The following is a 20322-nucleotide window of genomic DNA, read 5'->3' as shown; positions in this document are numbered from 1 at the left end:
TCTGTGCTCAGGAGCTTTGAGGAGCTCGGTGCGTGCGTGTCTGGTGCAAAGAGCCCCAGAGGTTCCATTCATGAACCTTCATGCTGATCCTTCATGCCCTCATTGTATAGGAACTCAATACAGGCTGCAGTTCTTTCTTAATTGGCCCAATTATTTGGCTCCTATAGAAATTGTTTTTGTCATTATAATTCAGCATTTATTGAGCATCTGCTAGGTGCCGGCACAGCACACTAGACATTAAGAAGGATGCAGAGAGGAGCCAGCATGGTTTTCATTCTCAAGGAGCTCATGGCTGTGAGAGAGACATTGACAGTACAAGAGGAATGGGAATCTGAGGTTCTAGAATGTGGCTATAGAGTGCTCTGGGGCCCAGAAGGAGGAGGTTATGTCTGGCCTGGCTGTCAGGAGTTGGTGGAGAAAGGTGTGGGGGGTGGGAGGCTGATCCTTAATGGGTGGGAAGGGGTTGGAGTAGACAGAGGCAGAGGGGCTGGGAGTGGTGGGGTTGGGGAGTGGCAGGTAGTATAAGGCTCGATCCATCTGCTTTTCAGGCACGTTGAGTTATGTGAGGGGAGCTGAGATGAGAAGGGAGATAGCACTGGAAGGTGGGCTGGGGTGAAATCACAGAGAACCGTGAATAGCATGCTCAGAATTGGGACTGACTTGGCATTTTCAGAAATGTTGAAATATAACAGCTGTGCTTCAGGTGCAGTCACCTGCGAGCCGTGTCAGGTGAGTTCAAAGGAAACTCCCTGAAAGGCTATTGGAACCATCAGGTGAGAAATCGTGTGGGTGTGACAATGGGAGAGGAAACACGCAATGAGACACAGTCTCCTACCTCCTGCGGCCTGGAGTGGATGATGTGGCAGACGTTTCGATTCCCAGTTTGTTGGGAACATTTGCTTAATTGTTGAGTCGGGTAATGTGCAAATCCCCGTGCCCGCGTCTTCCGTGGAGTACAGCAGAGCAGCACTAATGGAGTGCCTCCCAGGGTCCAGATTTGAGTCCTGAGGCTAGAACTGTCTGCAGCTTAGAGACAGAGCCCCGCCCCGCCCCCGCCTCGGGTAGACACACCCCTGACTTCTGGGAGAGAAGGAGGCCCTGACTAAGGTTTAAAGAGGTAAGGCTGCCTCAAGGCCACAGAGCTGTGGGTGGGGGTCACAGCCTTCATCCTGTGCTCTGAGCTCTGAGCCGTGAGGGGTTTGGCGTCCACAGTGGATTTAAGCAGAGGAGTCTTCTGTTGTTGACAGTTACAGATGTGTCCTCAGCATCTGTTCTCTCAGCCCACACTGTCCACAGAGGTCATGGAGAATGGGGTGGTGAATGCAGCCTGACCTTGGGACTTCCTGGTAGGACTGCAGACCCATGTCCTCAGAGCCTTTGTTGCCACATGGGACAAGAGGCTCGGCCACAGAGGGCATTGTCCCGAAAGTCCCAGGGCAGCACTTGACTGAGTCCTAGTGCTCTGTAGTGTCAAAATTCTCATCCCACCTCCCACTCACCTCAGGTGTCGAAAATTTAAAGGCAAACATGTTGTTGAACAAGTTCCGTAGAAGCAAGATGGCCCTGGGACCAGATGGCCCTGGGTCTCAGAGCATCTCAGGTCCTCCTGCTGCTGCTGAGGACACGCATTGCTCATGGGTTCGGAGGAGAAGCATTACTGCTCCCTCTGGCTAGTTTACCCCTCACCAAGGACCTATTTCTTGAAAATCCCTTCCCAGTTGCTGGCTCTCTGACCCTTTGTTTAGTTGGCTGATGTTGTCAGGTTGAATATAGCACAGGGGTTTCCTGATTTGGTGGAGGAGGAGAGAGCTAATTTTAACTGCCTTATGTCATATCGAGTTTGCTTCTTATTTTTATCATAATCTCCATTTAAAAATAAACTAGAAGCAACCCCAGTGACATGTTCTCCAGGGACAGAGCACCTCAGGCTTGGAATTCATGTCTTGCTTTTGCTACCAACTAACTCTGTGACCTTATTTTCCCTTCAATAAAATGAGCAGGTCGAGTGCGGCTTAGTGTCTGCAGGCCAGCGGTGTGGCCAGATCCTGACCCCTGTCATGTTTTGTGTGACCTAGACAGTGTTTTATTTTCTAATTGAATTTAAAGGCCTTTAAACTGGGCAAGCACTCGGCAGTTTGCCACAGTCCCACCTCTCACACCAGGTCAGTTTGGCACATTTCTGATCTGCCTGTATTTCACTCTGCCAGCCCCGGTGGGTGTTCTTCGAGTTTCCTGTCAGCTTAAATTGTCTGAGAGTTGAATTTCTTTGCAACTTCAGGTCTTTTTTTGCCTCCGCCTGACTTGCCCTTTGGACATTGGAAGAACTGTTTTCTTCAATGGAAAAAATAATCACATGTCTGACGATGGTAAAAAAGCAATTACCCGATCACTCTGAGACCAGTAGGCCAACAGGTGTTATAATCTGTAAGGCAGCTTTGTTTTGTTTTATTTTTATATGCTAGTACTGCAAAGGAATAATTAATGATGGGATCTCGGGGTGAAGATGTGTGAAACTACCTGCAGTGGTCAGAGCACTGGTTCTCAAAAGGCGACCCCTGCACCATCACCTGGGAACCTGTTACACATGCAGATTCTGGGACCCTGCCCCCACCACCTGAGTCAGAATCTCCAGGGATGGGGCCCGGAAATCTGTGTGTTGTCATCTATAAAATGGGATGATAAAATAGTACGTACCTCATAGGTTATGAGGAGGATTAAATGATATAATATTTGTAAAGTCCACTGCCGTGGTTCTTCAACTTGGGCATCATCGGAGCCCCTGCGGGGCTTTTTAATACAGGTGGCTGGGCCCATCCCGTTTCCCATTCGTAGGGCCCCAGGAGCATGGTTCCAGAGACACTCTGCCTCATGTGCCAAGTCATCAGGGAGAACTTGGGGAAGGGAGAGGGGTACGGTTTGCTATTTTGTATAGGGTGGTCCGGCAGAGCTTCCCTGATAAGGTGACCCTTGAGCAGAGACCTGTGAAAGGGTGGAGGGAGCCATCTGACTTTCTGGGGAGGGCGCTGCAGACATAGGAAACAGACAGTAGGTGCAGCAAGGAGGCCAGTGAGCTGAAGTGGAGTAACCAGAGGGAAGGTAGCAGGTGATGAGCTCGGAGGTGTGAAGGAGGAGTGGCAATCACATGAGGTCTTCATTTGCTGGGAAAGATGTCGTTTCTGCTCGGAGTGCACTGGGAGCCATTGGAAGGTGATACGATGAGTGAAATGATTCACTGTCCAGAGTAATCATGACTATTATAGTGCTGCCTCTTCTGAATTAACTGTATTTCTGGGTAAAGAAATAGCCCTCGTTAGTGAATAAACATTATTTACAGAATAATTCAAGGTGAAAAAAGTGCACAGTGAATGGTGAGGTTAGAAAACAAAATCACCACTCTCCACCCCCTAATGAAGTAATGGATATGGGCACCAATCACCAGAGGATGCTAAAACCAGGAACAATGTTGGTGAGCAGCTGCAGGTGGGAGGCTGAGGTGCCAGCACTTGAATCCCTTGATTCATCCGAGCGTTACTGGAAGTCGGCACACCTCCCCGGGTGCTGCTGCGTTAGTAAGACCCTCCAGGACTGTCCCATCTGGCTTCTGCAATAAGACAGTGCCTGGGGAAGAGGGGGTGCTTTTCTAAGACACATGCAACATATATGGATCTTGTCCGGACCCGAATTTTTAATACAATCATAAAGGGACTTTTTTGAGGTAACTGAATAATTTGAACACAGACTGGATATTAAGTAATATTAAAGAATTATTCATTCTGTTAGATGTGATTATGGCATTGTCTTTGTGCAAGAAAATCTCCTTTTTTTATAGAGAGACATATATTTCTATTTACAAGTGAAATGACATGATTTCAAGAACTTGATTTAAAATATTACAGGAAAGAGTGAAATAGAGAAAAGAGGCAAAAGAACCAAGAGAAGCAAAATATTAATAATTGCTGACCTTAGCAGATGGTATATAGGGAGTTATTAAACTATTCTGTTTTTTGTGAATATATGAGCTTTCAAAAGAAAAGGATTTTAAAAGGCAAATACTAGAGAAGATGGGAAGGTAAGAAAATAGAAAAGGAAAACCTTGTTTAGAAAGACTAAGTTGCGAATAGTTCTTTCCTTTGTAGGGAAATTATGCCAAAGAATAAAATGCATTGACGATTGCTGGATGTTACACAGTAATGAGACTACGAACTCTCATTGAGATATATTCTTTTTATCACATACCCAACCCCTCATTTCCTGATTGCTTGCCACACTCATAAAATAACGACAATGTGGACAACACTAATAATGAGAAATAAAAATCAGGTAATCTCCCCGCCCTCTGACATTTGGGGAGCTGAGTACATGCTGTTGTGGGGCAGAGAGGGAACCCCCCCAGTCACACTCTCTGAGGTCTTACATCGAAGGCCTCTGAGGCTTCCATTTGCTTAGATGCATAATCTGATTATGCAAACACATAAGCAAGGGTGACTTTCATTCACAGAATGGGTAGCACCGCAGAAAATGAGGACTGAGAACTGTTACTTTGGAACTGGCTGCTGGAAAACCTGAGTGGTAATTTCTAACGTGTGTTCTCAACCCTAAAACTACCCACTCTATCTCTGCTCCTCCACTCAGCTTGAAAATGCTCAGCAGACTTGAAATGCAAGGATTTCCACAGACTTGGTTACGCTAATGCTTGAAGTCACTTCTCTCTCTCCTTGGATATTTCTTCTCTTATTAAACATGGAAATCTAAGCAATATTAACTTCTTAAGTGTGTGCTACTAAACATCAGTCACTGTTTTTAAACAGAAGAGGTTGCTGAGCAGAAAGACTAGTGAGCAGTTAAATCCCTGTTCCTCAATTGAGGAGTAACTGTAATATTAGTTAATAGAAAAAATATATAAAGTGATAGAAAAAACTTGTCTGGAAAGGAAGCTGAACTTCTTAGCTCAGGTGGGTAGCTGGGTTTTATGCTTACCAAGTTTTATCAGCATATGAATACGTGGACCACGATGAACCCCCCGTAACACTGGGTTCTTCAGACTCACCCACTGATCTCAGCCACCATGCTTCTAATTAGTTCCACTTGGGAGGCTAGGGAAAGAGGCACACAGGCAAAGTGACTGGACTAGACAGCCAGAGATCATTAGACAGTTCTGCCTTTGACAGCTATCTGAGCGCCTGCAGTGTGCCAGACGCTGTCCTGGGCTCTGAGGAACAGGCCTTTACCTCTGTGGAGCTTAGACTCCACGGGGGCACAGGACAGAGGCCAGACCCACCTGGGACTCCGAGAGTTCCTGCCTGCACCGAGGGATGAAGAGGCACAGGGAGGGCCTGGCTTCAGTTCCCACCACATTCCTTCCTCAGCTCTGTGTGCTTTGGACAAGTCACTTAATCACTGAGCTTCAAGATCCTCTTGTGTAAAACGACAATTAAAAACACTTCCTACATCACAGAGTTGTCATGCAGATTAAATGAGTTTAGTGTGTGAAAAATGCCTCCTGAGTGTTCGGCCCACAGCGAGTGGGAGTCGTCACTCGGCCCAGCGCGGGAGACCGAGTAGGTGCTCAGCAGCCGATTCTGTCGGTACTTCTGCGTTTGAGCATGAAAATGTCCGTGTTTGGCAGACACCGGAATGAATAGGTAGGAAATACTTAAATTTTAGTAGTTTTTACTTTCTCTAAGAGGAGAAGACCGCCTTCAGACTCTTCAGACCATTCCTTTAGGTTGGCAGGTCCTAAATTAAGAGGAAAAAGCAGTTTTCGCACTGGGGCGGGAAGATCGGAGCTGTTGTGATATGGCAACAGCCTTTTACAGTCGCTCTAAAATGCTGTCTGAGTCCACGTGACCGCAGTTTCAGGCCCTCTTGCTGTCATAAGGAATTCCACAACCACGTGTCCAGAGGTCTGCTTGGCAGGGTTCCTGTGCCCTTGGCCAGGGCAGTCACCATGGAGTGGCACATCACACCCAGGCCCCGCTGAGTGGCAGGAAGGAGGGTGAGTGCAGGGAAGAGAGGTTCAGAGTACAGGAGACAGGAGGCCTGACAGCCACGGGAGCCCTGGAGCTCTTCCCTTGCTGGGTGTGACCAAAGTGGCACACAGTCTGCTTGGAGGGGCTTCTAGTGGCCTCCGTGTGGGCGGCAGCAGCCCCCAGGCTGAGCTGGAGTCAGGCTGGAGGAAGCCGGTGTCCAAGTGAGGCAGGCGGGTTGCCAAACCCCTGGTCTCCCAGAGGAGGTGGGGGTGCCAAGGAGAAAATGGGGCTTTCCTCATTCAGCAGGGAAGTTCCCCGCCAGGGGCTGCAGTGTGCCTCTAAGTCATTTGAGAGTTGGGAGAGGAAAGGGAGAATAGGCTCAACCACAAAGGACGGTGAGTTTGGAAAAGCAGCCTCTGAATGGCGTGTGTACTTGCCACAGGGCTGTGCAGCTTGGTGGCCAGTTGGCCCTCCCCTTCGTGCGGCCAGCCAGGCCATTCAGCGGGGCCCTGTATTTTGATGGATTTCTCATTCCCTGGGCCATCCCAGGAATAGTGTTTCACTGTGGTGCTTGAGTACACTTTGGGAGACTCCGCCCCTCCTGAGCCCGTCTCGTCCCCCCCCTCAGTGAGCTGAGCTGGCTCGTCCTATAGAGCAGGATGGGCCCAGCAGAGTGACCGGGACAGTGCAGCCAGGGAACCTGCCAGGGCTGGCTTCTCCCATACAGCAGAGTGTACAGTAAAAGTGGTTGAACCCTTGCTCAGCTTATTGGGAGGAGTGTGTGCTTTTATCAGCTCACAGGCTTGTTTCTCCTCCAGCCAGACCTCTCTGATTCTGTCATGCAGTCTGGTGTCTGAATCTGTGACGTGGGCGAGGTGGGTCTGGTGTGGGCTTCTTGGTGGAATGAAGCCCTGCAGGGGGAGGTGAGTGACAGGAAGAGAGGGACAGCTGGTGCCTCACCCCCTGTCTGCCATGCCCGCACAACCTCCGCCGGGGCAAAGGCCCTAACCCAGAAGAGACCCTTCTTTTCAAGGAGCCTCAGCAGCTTTCTCTGAAGAGCAGGGGCTAGCGAAAAATCAGAATTCTATCATATGGAGCTTGTACACCATATCATTTTGTCAGTTCTGACCAAGTTTTACCTAAAACACAGGATAATTTAGGTCCCATGTGGAAGAACTTAATTCACTGGAGTTAGTCCCTGAGTGACCTTAGCCTGCCCAGAGCCTCCCAAGGTGGCCAGAGTCTGTCAGGACAGCGGCAGATAGGAAGCCTCTGCAGAGTCCGCTGTGCACCAGGGTGCAGTGGGCATGATTTCTGTCTGCCTCCGAGACCAGGAAACGGGAGCACAGACTGGCTGAGTGGAGACTTCCCCCGCCCGGAAGAGGCAGGGGAGGAATTTAACCCCTGCTTTCCACCCTCAGTCTGGGCCGCAGCCTCTCCCCCTGCAGAGCACATTCCTCATTCTCTGGCGGAAATATTGTCATTCAACTTCATATATTCCTTTGGTACTAGCCAGCTCTGATCCAGAAAAATCCTATGGGCTATTTTAGAGAACCTAGGAACACTTAGCAATTGCAAGAAAATACAGACTTTAGCAAACATACACAATGTTTTTAAAATATATATTTAAGCCCTGGCCGGTTTGGCTCAGCGGTTAGAGCGTCGGCCTGAGGTCCTGAGAGACCCGGGTTCGGTTCCCGCTAAGGGCGCGTACCTCGGTTGCAGTTTGTCCCCGGCCCCGGTCGGTTGTGCGGGTGGCAGCCACTCAATGTGTCCCTTTCACATCGATGTTTCTCTCTCTCTCTCTCTCTCTCTCTCTCTCTCTGTTCCTCTCTCTCCCTCCCACTCTACCTGAACAAAAAAAAAAAAAGGAAAAATGTCCTCGGGTGAGGATAAAAATATATATATATATATATATATTTAAGAAAAAATAAGAATTGTGGCCCTGGCTGGGTGGCTTAGTTGGTTGGAACATTGTTACTTACACCAAAGGGTTGCAGGTTTGATCCCAGGTTGGGGTGCGTGCAGAAGGGAGGCAACCAATCGATGTTTCTCTCTCTCTCCCCCTCTTCCTTGCTCTCTAAAATCAGTAAAAGCATATCCTCTGGTGAGGATTAAAAAAAGAAAGAATAAGAATTGTGTTTTATTTGCTGACATATCTAAGACTGGTTACAAAAAACATTTTTAATTAAATAATCATAATTCTCAAATGCAGTGACCAGTTAGGTCAGTGTGTTGATAGGGTTGGGGAGGTGGGAAGAGAATGTTGAAACCTCGTTCTCCAACTGGTTTTCCTGGCAGGCACATAGCTTAGACACTGACGTAGGGGTGAGTCCTGCCAGCACACAGCTTTGCTCTCACCCAGCGCCTGGCCTGAGAGCTTCAGCGTGTCGCACACAGCGCACCCTCGTCCCATGCGGCCCCTCATCCACGGTCCTGAGCTGCAAGGCAGCTGTGCCTGCTGCTGCTGCGATAGGCTCCGCTGTATATGAACAGGGAATCTTTTAAAAAAAATAAAGTTGTATAAGCAAGGAGTTTCTAAAATCATTATTCGGTATCAAATACCAGCAAAATTGTAAGCTTTTAAAACCCACCAGGCCAAGTGTGGGTGACAAAGGGTAAATAAGTGAGAAGACAGAGCCTTTGGTATCAGTATATTGAGGTTCTTGGTGGACATGTCCAGAGGGTTTTCGGGAAGGACTGTGTTTTTCTCCATAATAGTCATCTGACTTCTGGCTTCCTCTTGTAACACTAACCACTTACCGAGTTCCCCCAGAAGTGCCCTGTCACCAGCCCACAGACTTTGTAGACGCCATGCTCTAGAGCTCCTGCCTGAGGGGTGACTTTGAAGCTGGGTTTGGGTGATGGAGCCACCTGGACCCACCCTGGGGGCTCTGACCCTCAAAACCCTTCCCGCAGACCACGTGGTAATTTCTGGTAGTTCTGCTTCGGTGCCATCACTTCAAGTGGGCGAGTGTTTGAAATGTCCAGGTGCATGTTGAAGGACTCTCAGCGGCTCTTGTAGGATCATGGAATTTCTGAGCTGGCTGGGGCCTTGGAGAGATGTTTGCTCCCTTGTCAGATTGGCCCTCAAATTCCTGGTGGAGAGGCAGTCAGTGGCACAGAACCTACACCCACAACCTTTCTGCTGCCCAAACAAAGATACAGACCATCATGATGTTTTCTTATTATTGTAGAATTTATTCATTCCTTTCCAAACTCTGGACGTTAATCTTACGTCTTGTCCCCCCAACTCTTCAGCTCTCTTCTTTCTACCCGGCTCATCTCTGCCCGTGCTGTATGTCCTCACCTGTTCTCGGTGCTGTTTTGTCATCTAATCTGAGGGACCTGTCTAAGGGCCATGTATGTACTTAACAAAGAGAGTGGAACACCTGCCACGTTCATGGGTTTTGACTTTGATGCCCCCTGAGCTTGGCAGTTCCCTCTGAGGCTGAGGAACGGGGTCCAGGCTACTCCGGGAAGAGAAGCAGGACCGGGAGGTGTCGGAAGGCACGGTGGCCAGTAGGACAAGCAGCTTCTGAGACAGGACTCTGCGAGGGTCCTTTGTGACCTGGTGTGGGTGCAAGAAGCCTGACCTCTGGTTCAGAGCTCAACCAGGGAAACAGAACCAGGAGGAGAAACACAGGAAGAGATTTTCTGCAAGGAGCTGGCTTACATGATTGAGGAGCAGGTTGGGCAGACCTGAAGTCTGTGGGCTGGGCTGGCAAGAAGGGCAGTCTTGCAGTCAGACACAGGGTACAGCTGCTGTCCATGGGCCAAATGTTTTTGTCTTCCTCAAGAAGGACTCAGCTCTGTTTTTAAGGCCTTGCAACTGATTGGGTAAGGCCCACCTATATTATCTGAGATAATCCTCTTGCTTTAAATCATCTAACTAAGGACTTCAGTCACATCTACAAAATACCTTGACAGCAACACCTGGATTACTTTTGATAGACTACTTGGGACTGTAACCTAGCAACATTGACACTGGCACCCTCTTTTGAGGAAAGACTCTCAAGTCTCTGGCCAGCTGATGACCCCCAGGCTCTGATGCCTCACTTCCGTCAGGTCTGGGTCTTCCTCCTTCCTCACCTGAAGTGACTGGTCTGGGCAGCACTACTTTCTTTTCCTCCAGGACAATTATAAGAACTGAAAGCCCCTAAAAGATCTTGTATCGCAACACCACCTTTCCAACAGAGCTCACAGCGGGGCCTCAGGGCTGCTCCTGCACCCTGTGTGCTCAGACAACCGTGGTCATGCTCCCTTTTTTAACAGGCCACATGCCTCAATTAAGTCTTAATTACATGCTATTTAATTCTCATAACCTTTAGCAATTTCTCTGTTTATCAACAAAGTATATCAAGCTTATAAGAACAGCTTTTAAGCCTTCCGCATTGAGGCATTGGGGAAATGTAATTTTAACAAAGGGGATTTTGTGGTAGTTTTCTTGGATTCACGTAGTTCTGTTTTTCAGTTCATGGATTATTTCTCATTTTACGAGAACCTCTGTGAAATAAAATATAATGAGAAGAAAGTGTAGACTGTCATCGTAGGCCATTTCTCTTTCTCAGTCTCTTTAAAACAAACCTCAGCTCTACCCTGAAATTCACCAGGTCGGGGGAATAATAAAGAGGTCAAATGAGACCAAGGAATGATTTGGCCATGATTATATTATTATATATGGTAATGATGCATAGTATTGTTACTTATAAAAACTAACATGTAGCATTTACTGTATTCAGGTCCTCTATACTTCTTTGATGCTCACAACAGCCCATTTTACAGATGACAAAACTGAGGCACAGTACTCATAGATGGCTGAACCAAGGTCACAAGTTCATAAGAGCTAGAGACAGGATTTGAACCCCGACTGTCTGGCTCTAGCCTCCAGGCTCTTAACCCTCCATGAAAGCACTGCACACTACACTAGACACGAGATATTTTCATGTTTGAATCTATGATGCATCACATAACAGGATAGTTTTTGTGACCTTTAATTGTTTTACATCATGAAGGCGGGGTTGCTGCCATAAGTGAAAATCTACTAAGATGACTTGAAGTCGGCCCCATTGGCAAAGAAAGTAGCTCTAAGAAGTGTTATGACACCGCCTGTAGCCCGGGCCTCCCATGGATGCTGCTGACCAGCTGGCAGTTCAGAGCCACGCACACGTGCCTGTGGTGACCTGTTATTCTACACATCCCTGGTCCTGAGCAGAGGGCTGGGTTGGGGACAGGCTTCCCTGCCTTTCAAGACCAAGGCCAGCGGCCTGACCAGGAGTCTGTAAGCATCTCGGAAGTGTTGAAGCATTGCAGCAACTGCTCCGGTGTGCAGAGCTGGGGCAGGCCCTTTGTGGGCCGAGAGGGTCACCTGCAACCTCCACCCTCCTGCCACATGCCGGCACCTAGGCTTTGAGCATTCTGGTGGATTTCTCCCTTGCTTCCACTTAGAAAACCTGATTTTTCGCCCAGCCGGTGTGGCTCAGTGGTTGAGCATCGACCTATGCACCAAGAGGTCACCAGTTCGATTCCCGGTCAGGGCATATGCCCAGGTTGTGGGCCTGATCCCTAGTAGGGGCATGCAGGAGGCGGCCAATTGCTGTTCTCTCTCATTGATGGTTCTCTCTCTCTCTCTCTCTCTCTCTCTCTCTCTCTCTCTCTCTGTCTCTCTCTCTCTCTCCCCCCCTTCCTCTCTAAAATCAATAAAGGGGGGAAAAATTTAAAGAAAAGAAAACCTGATTTCTCATCATCCAGAAGGAACGTGTGATTAATGGCAAGCTTCAAGCACCTGCGATTCTTTGAGACTTGCTTAAAAAAACACACATCTCTATAGCCACCTTTAGAAAGAAAGTAGTTGATTTCAAGCAGTTTGGAAAGAATTTCTGGTGAGTCAGGGCAAAAGTCATTATCTGCAAGTGTCATAGCTGTGTCCTCACATTGGATCACTGTGTTTTTCCATTGCCCCTGCAGGAATGCTGACATGCCACATAGCTGCTGGAGTGCTCTGCTCTTTCTACCTGAGAAAACACAGTAAACTCTGCTAGGATTCCCAGCAAAACCAAAAGGAATGGAGAGGTTGGGAAGTGATTTTACTTAGTCAGCTCTCAGAGGTGTGTGTCAGGGAGTAAAGAACATTGTTCCTGTTGTGGGTGATGCTTTTGGTTTGGGGAAAATATAGTTAGCCAGTGCTTCTCAGTGAGGCACCTGGGGACCTTGTTAACATGCAGCTACTAATTCTCTGGTCTAGGCAGGGCCTGAGCTCACAGCTCTCACAAGCTCCCAGGTGATGCTGATGCCTCAGGTCCAAGTAGCAGAGTTAGAGGATTGCTCAGACCACTTATGGGAGAGGAATGAGAGAAGCCCACAGAGGAAAAACTCTGACCATGAACTCGTATGTATAGTAACGCCCATATATGTGCCGGTCATGGCATCTGATTTGCAACAAGGGGAGAGTGAGAAGTCAAACTGGAATCATTGGCCCACACGAGGCAACTTTCCTGTGTCATCCACCAACCTAGCCCCCAGTTGGGAAAGTTGCCTCGTGACCCTTGTGTGGCAGTATGTAGTGTGGATTAGTGTGTGGGATTAGACGTCCCAAAGCAGGTCTGTGGGACGGAATTGGAGTTGCAGATATTTTCATACTCTGGTATCACAAAACTAAAGGGAAAGGTGTGCCTGTTATACCAGCTTCACGTACCGTTGACATGAAGCCATAATGCTACTTTGACATTATCTCTGACTTTGTTTAAAGGTCACCTGAGTGGCCAAGTGCTAACTTCCTCATTTGATACTGGCCTGTGCCGAGCTGCAGCCTGAACTTACCCTGCCTAATGCCGATTAGGGGTTTCCATAGTACATCTACTGCTTGGGCTTAGTAAACGAAAGCTAGAACCTGCAACTGGTAGTCTTTTCTAAAGAAAAAAAAAAATCTGATCTCTTTATTATGTTTAAGAGCAGAAATGCCTGAGCCCTGCTAAGAAGTAATCTTTGAAGTGAACCTGGCTTGTGCGTGGAAAAAAACAACATCACAGCCAAAGGCCAGGAGAGGGCTGTTTAATCCTGTTTTGTTAATTAAATAGAAAAACAATTCTCTATAAGCTGTTCTCAGGAGGTCAGGTTTCTCTCTGTTTGTGGAGAGCGGGCACAGAAATTCTGATCACTTTATTATTTTATCCTGCACATGAGCTGATGTAGATATTGGTTGGCATGGTGCCCTGTCCTTGTTGAGCCTGATTTTGTTCTTGTGGCCAAGTGTAGTTTTTCTGTTCTTCCCTGTAATCTGCTCCCTTCACTGCCCTGCGACCCCTGCATCCACGCTGGTCTCTGGACGATGGGAAGGCAGGCCGTGGGCTGCAACGACTCACCTGCAGACAGCGTCCAGATACGGAGGCATGAAAAGTATTTTCTCCTGAGAGTCTTCTTTTAAAAAAAGATTCATTTTAACTATACTTAAAAAAAAAATGCAAGCAAGCTTTAGGGAATGCTGCATATTGTAGAAGAAGAATAGCAAACAAACGTGAGTGCTCTGTGGGGAGACATCGGCACTGCCTTCTGCAGTGTGGAGGACCTGCCGTTAGAGGAACGTGTAGGTGAGCTCTGCTGGTGGTCAGACGGTGCTGCATGGATCGTGTGTGACCATCTGTTTTACTCAAGGTCAAAGTAAGAGCATAGTTCTTGCAAGCAGAAGGGACCATGATGTCCTTCAGTAGACTTTTAGTGGAAGGCAGGTGCTGGTGCTGCCTTGAAACTGTGAAGATCAATCAGACGCACCCCTGCCAAGGTGTCTACCTAACAGGGCCAGAGAAAGGGATGCACCGCACTCCCAAGTCACAGGGGCAGGAGAATTCCAGTGGGGAGGGGGCACTTCCAGTGAGATCATCACAACAAGATCAGAGTCTGCTTTACTGTTCCGTTTTGTCTGCTCAAAAGGAGGGATGGTGTAGGTGGGTGGGAGTGAGCAGACAGACGCTCCCAGGGCCCTGAGCAGGGTCTCCCAGCACAGCATCCTGGATGGAAGGAGTGACAACAGCCGGGCATGAGGGAGTCTCCTCTGCAAGAAGCTCAGTGACACCCAGACAGCAGAAGTGGGAATAACGTGTGATGCACAGCCCCCATGCAGTGTTTGCCAGTTTCTGGAGTAGGCAACTGAGAGTTACAACATTCTTTTCCACTAACTTGCTCTGTGACATTGAGCAACGGTCTCACTCCCTTCCCAGTCTAGTCCTCAGCTCACCCAGCTGTGAAAACGAGGATCTGAACATCGACATACCACGTGGGGCTCTTGTGGCAACCAGCAAATAAAACCAATGTTACAGTTCTTGGTTGGTTGAGAAGTGCACTGGCCCTGGTGCACCCGTGGCTCCCCCAGGCCAGGGTGCAGGTCGCTCATGTCTCTCTTGTCCCTTCTGTGTTCCAGGAATAGAGCTGTGCCCCCCTGGAAAACGGTTCATGATCACAATGGTGGCGAGCTTCGTGGCCATGGCGGGGCAGTTCCTCATGCCCGGGCTGGCCGCCCTGTGCCGGGACTGGCAGGTCCTGCAGGCCCTCATCATCTGCCCCTTCCTGCTCATGCTGCTCTATTGGTCGTGAGTATCCTCCCCAAAGGCTAGGCCACCTGAAGGCCGCGTGCTCCCGCCCCGGGAGGAGACTGATGAAGCATATGGCTCGGACCCCACTGTCCCCAAACTTTCCCTAATTTCAGCTTGTGTTTTGTGAGGGAATATTCCTCTCTCTCTCTCTTTTTTTTATTTCATTTTTTAAATGTCTTATCTTGGGAAATGTTAAACTTACACAAAGTATATAGAAGAGTGAAATGAGCCCCCAGGTGCCCTTCATCGGCTCCGACAATGTCCCGTCCATCATTCTGGTTGCACACCTGCTTGCTGGGTTATTTTGATGTGATTTTTATGAATTTGCAAAGCAGGGATCCTTGTGTTGGGAGGGGAAATAGGGAGGTGTTCAAAGAGTGACTCAGAAAAGCCGCCTCGTCTCCTCTGGACTAGGGACGGGCAAACACCGGCCCCTGGGCCGGCCACACCCGCAGCCGCAGCACAGGCTGTGCGGTCTACAGAGCCGAAAGTATCTGTCATGTGCTCCTGTGTAGGAAAAGATTGACACCCTGCTCTAGACAAGTTCAGTAGAAATTTTAGGGTCATGTGTAGCTCTTAAGTTTCTCAGTTTCGGGCTTACTGACTTGATGAAAAAAGAAAGAGCTAAGCACACTGCTCTGGGGGTATGACCTGGGCAACTAGATTTTTAAAACCTCCCGGTGGATTAATGTGCAGCCAAGGTTGAAAACCACCACTCTTAGAGAGATGTTTAGGGGAAAAAATGAGTATTCTACCCTTTTTATAAATAACTCTTCTTTTTCTTCCCCTTCCATTACTTCCCCACAAGTACAAGGTACTGTCGTGTGGATTATAATACTGTACTGTATTTCTACCCCTTCTTCACTAATGGCAACCAGATGTCTGGCAAGAAGTCCGTTGTGTCTTAGCTTTGTTCACGCAGCAGAGAGGCAGCACTGGGGCCTCCTTTCGAAGGTGCCAGGGAGGGGAAGAAAGTGCCTGCCTTTTGACTTCGTTGGGCTGGGCCACACCCAGGTGCTCACTCCCCCAGCCCAGAAAAAAAGGTGGCGAGGGTGCAGGCGCCTTATCCTTTCTAGCCCGGCCCTGCTCACTGTGCCCTGCGGGCCTCAGCAGCGGCCAGCAGCCTGCCTCAGGGGCCACTGCGCTCCCCTCGCCGCCCTCTGCCGGCTCCTCGGCCTGCAGCCAGACATCTGCCCTCCAGCAGCCACGCGGGCTTCCTGTCGCCCTGCTCCCTCCAGCGGGGTCTTGAGAGGCAAAGGGTGGCTCAGTTGGCTGGAGCGGCCCCCCATGCACCGAAGGGTTGATGGTTGGATTCCTAGTCAGGCTCGTGCCAGGGTTGCTCCATCCCCAGTAGGGTGCGTGCAGGAGGCAGCCGATCTATGTTTTTCTCTCTCTCTCCCTCTCCCTTCCTCTCTCTCCAAAAATCAATGCAAAAGATTGTTTTTAAAGAGAAAAAAGAATGAAATGGTTTCCCCAGAGCAGGACAGAGTGGACAGCCCTTCCTTTGATCAGTCAGAGGAAGCCCTTCCTGTTCTCTCCCTCGCCACATCTGGAGCTGGGCTGTGCTTGTTTGGGAATTTGGGGCATTTATTTACTTAACTAATGTCTATATAGTGTTTTCTCCACGCCAGACACAAAATGCTAGCACTAGACAAAGAGTAGATCGTTCAGTCTTCCTATTCACTGCCCCACTGAACAGATGGCAAAACTGAGGCTGCCCAGCTAGCCCTTAAACCCAGCACATCATGCCATCTCCTGCCTTCCCTCAGCTGCCATCCCTTGTCCCTGGCCACCAGGAAGAATTGTCCCAGGAGAGGAGCCCCGTTGCCCCAGAGGACTTGGGTGGTCGTCATCCCCCCACCTACCTCCTCTCACGTCCTGACCACCACTGCACCCGGCACGAGTGCTGTCTGCTGGCCCCGAGGGGTGGGGGCCGGGGTGGGCATGGCCTCTCGGAGACTCACACTGCTGTAAGGGCCCACAGGGTTGTCTCCATTGCCTTCCGGCTCTGCCCCCACCTGTCCCAGGTAGGAGGACTCCTGATGGGGAGAATGGCAGAGAAGGGATTCCTGCAGCAGGTCTGGGGTCCTGGCCCACGTGGGAAAGGGCTGGGGGTTTCATTTTTTTTTTTTTTTTTCATTTAAATTTAAAATACATCAGGGTTTAATGACAGCCAAGGTAAAATGTTCATTTATTTAAATACATTATAAAACCTAAGAAAAAGTCTTTGAAACACACTATTATAAAAACAAAACTGTACCATGGAAAGGGTGTCCAGGGCACTCTGGTGAGTCCGGACGGATGGGTGGACATCCCGGTGCACTGACACCATGTAGTTACCGCCCTGGAGCCGAGTCCGGGGCAGACCTGCTCTGCTCGCACGTCTTAACTGCCGCCATCATAATCGGCATCACTTTGATTTATGTTATTATTTAAGGTGTTTGGCACATGTCTGGCCTACAGCAGGTGCTCACTAATATTAGCTACTGTTGTTACTGTGATTGCATCACCTCTTAACATGGATGGCAACCTGGGTGTACTGGGGCAGGTAAAAGAAATCAGTGGTGAGAGACAAACTCCACTTTGCCTACCGTTCTTGAAAGGCTCCATAACATCATTGGCTTTTAAAGGCCACTGTGGTGTCTCCCCTTTTTTATCGACTTCTAATTCCCACTCTCCTCCCATCTGCTGCTGTAGAAGCTCATGGCTCCTGAAGGCTCTGTGGTTTGACAGGATGAAGTGGGCTGTTGGGGGGAGGCAGTGAGCTGCAGCACCAGCATGCAGGACCAGCTGTTGGTGACAAAATATTGAAAGTCACTTGCTTTCCTTTAATAAGCAAGTATTTATTTTGTGTACCCAGGGTGCCCAGCAGTGTACTTGGTACTTTGTGGTACCTCCAAGAGCAGTGCATTCACAAGGATCATAATCCAACCTATATGATGTAAGGTCACTGAGTCGCAGCATCTTGGGTTAGAAGCAGTAACGACAAAGAGTTGAGAGGGGCCTGAGGTATTTCTGGTCCCAGTGGTGGGGTAAACTGACAGGGATCCTCCAAACACACACAGATGCCAGATACGATACTGCATTAGGCAAACATATACACAGTGCTGAGCTCCAGTTCCAGAAAGGGGAATTCCTAGGACCAGCCCAAGGAGAGCATTCAAGCAGGGGTGGACACAGGTAGCCAGCAGGGCATCTGAACCAGAAAAAGGAGCTTGGGTTTTAAGACCTGCACACAGGGCTGGAGCTGAGATCTCAGGCCCAGTATGCACTTAGAAATGGGCCCCTTAAATGCAGCCAGGAGTCAGAACTGGCAGTGATAACAGGACTAGAAAATCTTTCCCCACCGCAGAGACTCAACTTCCAAGCTGGCTGATTACCTCGGACTGAGGGCAGAAAAGGTCCATCCTTCAGACACTGGAGCCTTGAAGTCTGCACCACACATTGCTGTGGTCTAAATTCCAACCCCTCCTTAAGGCTGAGACATCAGCATAAGAACCAGTGAGTTTCTTGGACCCTTAAGGTCAAAAATTAAACCTCCTGGGGAGAATCACCGAGGCCAGGCACTCAAGACTCACGTGGAAGAAAATTGTCACCAAGGATGAACTCCCCGGCAAAATTCACAGAGCCCATGAATATCCATCATGAGGGCCAAAAACTATGAACTTGGGAGTTTGCATCCCAGGAACTCTAGAAAATAGAGCAATCTGAGAGACAAGTTAATTCAGCTAATTTACTAAGTAGTTACAAGTAAGTATTCTAGATAATGCACATGCATTCGAGCAGGCTCCCCTCCCTTGAAATCTGCCTTTCAGGGGGGCTGAGGGGCGGGGGAGCCCAGTGACCATGAGGCTGTGAGCAAGCAGAGCATGCTCTCGAGTAGCCGGACGTGAGGAACGAAAGGCAGCAGTGGGACAGAAAGGCACGGGGCGGCCAGGAAAGGCCACTCTGAAGAGGTGACATTCCAGCTGAGGCCTAAATGATCAGAAAGAGGAAGTCACAGAGTTCTGGGCGGAAAAGTGTTCCAGGAAAGTGGGAGCAGCCAGGGCAAACGCTGGTTTCCACTTGGCTTTTTCTGGAGGAGGAAGCAGAAGGCCAGTGTGGCTGGAACATGAGGGGAAAGGTGGGGGCAAAAGATAAGCTCAGACACAGGTGGGTCAGACCACATGGGGCCTGCAGCCCACCAGGTTTATTCTAAAAACAGGAAGACACATGGGGGTTTACACAGGGCAGGGGTAGCTCTGGCACGTGCTGAGATCTCACCGTCTGCTGTGTGGCAGTGGTCATGGGACGGGTGAGAGTGGGGGCAGAGGGTGCCTGGCTGCCACAGTGGCTGATCTGGGAGAGGCGGTGTGGTGCCTGTACTTGGGGTGGGCAGAGTGGTCACTAGAAGTGGCTTCGTGAAGGCTTGCCTGGGAGCATGCTGTAGCGCGTGGTGCTAAGAAACAGCAGTAACTCGGGTTTTAACAGTCTGCTGAGATGGGGGCCTGAGCCCCCTGAAACATGGAGGCCCATCTGAGAAATGGAGCGTGAAGTCCTGTCCTGAGAGTAGAGCTGGAAGGATGACAGAAAGGAAATTGCTGGCTAAGGGAGAGCTTGAAAAGGGAGGGTTTTGATCTTGGGGACAATGGGAACCACTGGAAGGAGCTCAGAGGCTTGATTGAAACCACAACCTGTTTTACATTATAGGGTTTGTTAGTGTCCAGGTGTGGTGAGGCCCGCAGAGCAGGACACAGCCACTGAGAAGATAGTGCGTTACTCAGTTCCCAAGAGGGCAGCACGCCACATCGCGGGGCCACACAGCAGGCCCCAGGGTCAGTCGGGAGGCAGAGGGAAGGAGGGAAGTGTGGACGAGAGCCTTTGCTGTGGCTTCCTCAGGAAGGAGCAGGTGAGGCAGGGGGAGCAGGCCTATACCGTCTGGTTGGAATAATTTCAGTGGACTCTGGGCACATGGGCTGTCCCCTAGTTGTCTGGTCCCTGGCCCTGGGCGATTGGGAGAACAGAGGCCAGAGAGTGAGAGCCCCGTGGAGGGGGTGGTGTGGGGTCTGGATCGGTTGGTGTGTGTTTGAAAGGTGCACTCATAGGTTAGTGTTTTGCTATACCTAGGAATTGGCTGACCCGGGGGGATGGGCAGTCCTCCCTCCCAGAAACGTCAGAAAACACAGGAAACAGAAAGCATGATTGACATGTAGCCACTGCAGGGTTACAGGATTCTCTGGAATGATGTGACTCTGGGGCTGGAGGAGCCAGCCAGAAAGCAGGGGTCTGATGCGCCCGGGACTGGACGGGGGTTTGGGCAGGGGGTGTAGTGAGGAAAGGTGGATTCTGGGGATGGGGAAGACATGATGCCCGCAAGTGGAGCTAAGATGGGAGATGGGTATCATTGCATGAGCTGCCCGGGGAAGCTCCTGCCTTCCAGGTCCAGGCATGACCAGCTGTTGTCTTCCTAAGGGCCGAAGGTAAAGGAATAGTTTCAGAAGCTGAGTGGCCCAAGAGAACAGCAGGATTGCTTCTTGGATGCTTTGTAGAGTCAGATTTGCTCGTGTTGTCATGAAGCACAAACAGAAGAGAGGGTACTCGTGAATATTTTACCTGAATGGAAGTGCTGTCAGAGGTAGTGGGTAATTCTACTGATAGGTACCAGCTCCTAAGACCCAGGCAGCCTTTGAACCTCAGGACACTGGGGCCAGATAGAAATGCTCATTTAGTCATTTTGCTAGGAATTTATTATCACTTAATATTGAGCAGCAGAACTTCAGTGCTAATCT

General features: G+C 49.5%; 1 protein-coding gene across 19 annotated transcripts in view; it reads left to right on the top strand.

The window, feature by feature from the left end:
* The window catches only part of SLC22A23 (solute carrier family 22 member 23), a 180330-nt gene that overhangs the window by 114257 nt on the left and 45751 nt on the right, over positions 1-20322 (top strand). For 16 of the 19 annotated variants that reach the window (XR_004958894.1, XM_036255903.1, XM_036255894.1 and 13 more), the window contains one exon: positions 14383-14551. Coding sequence is in view for 18 of the 19 variants with exons in the window: in XM_036255903.1 (XP_036111796.1) it covers positions 14383-14551 (169 nt within the window). In the remaining variant the exon portion in view is untranslated. Of the gene's footprint in view, positions 1-14382; positions 14552-17906; positions 18028-19243; positions 19269-20322 lie in introns of those variants that run through there. The other 3 variants (XM_036255908.1, XM_036255906.1, XM_036255905.1) reach the window with 3 other exon arrangements.

Source organism: Molossus molossus, unplaced genomic scaffold, assembly GCF_014108415.1.
Source record: "Molossus molossus isolate mMolMol1 unplaced genomic scaffold, mMolMol1.p scaffold_m16_p_12, whole genome shotgun sequence".
NCBI lineage: Eukaryota > Metazoa > Chordata > Mammalia > Chiroptera > Molossidae > Molossus > Molossus molossus.
The sequence above is the reverse complement of the archived record's forward strand: the minus strand, read 5'-3'. Positions and strand labels throughout refer to the sequence as shown.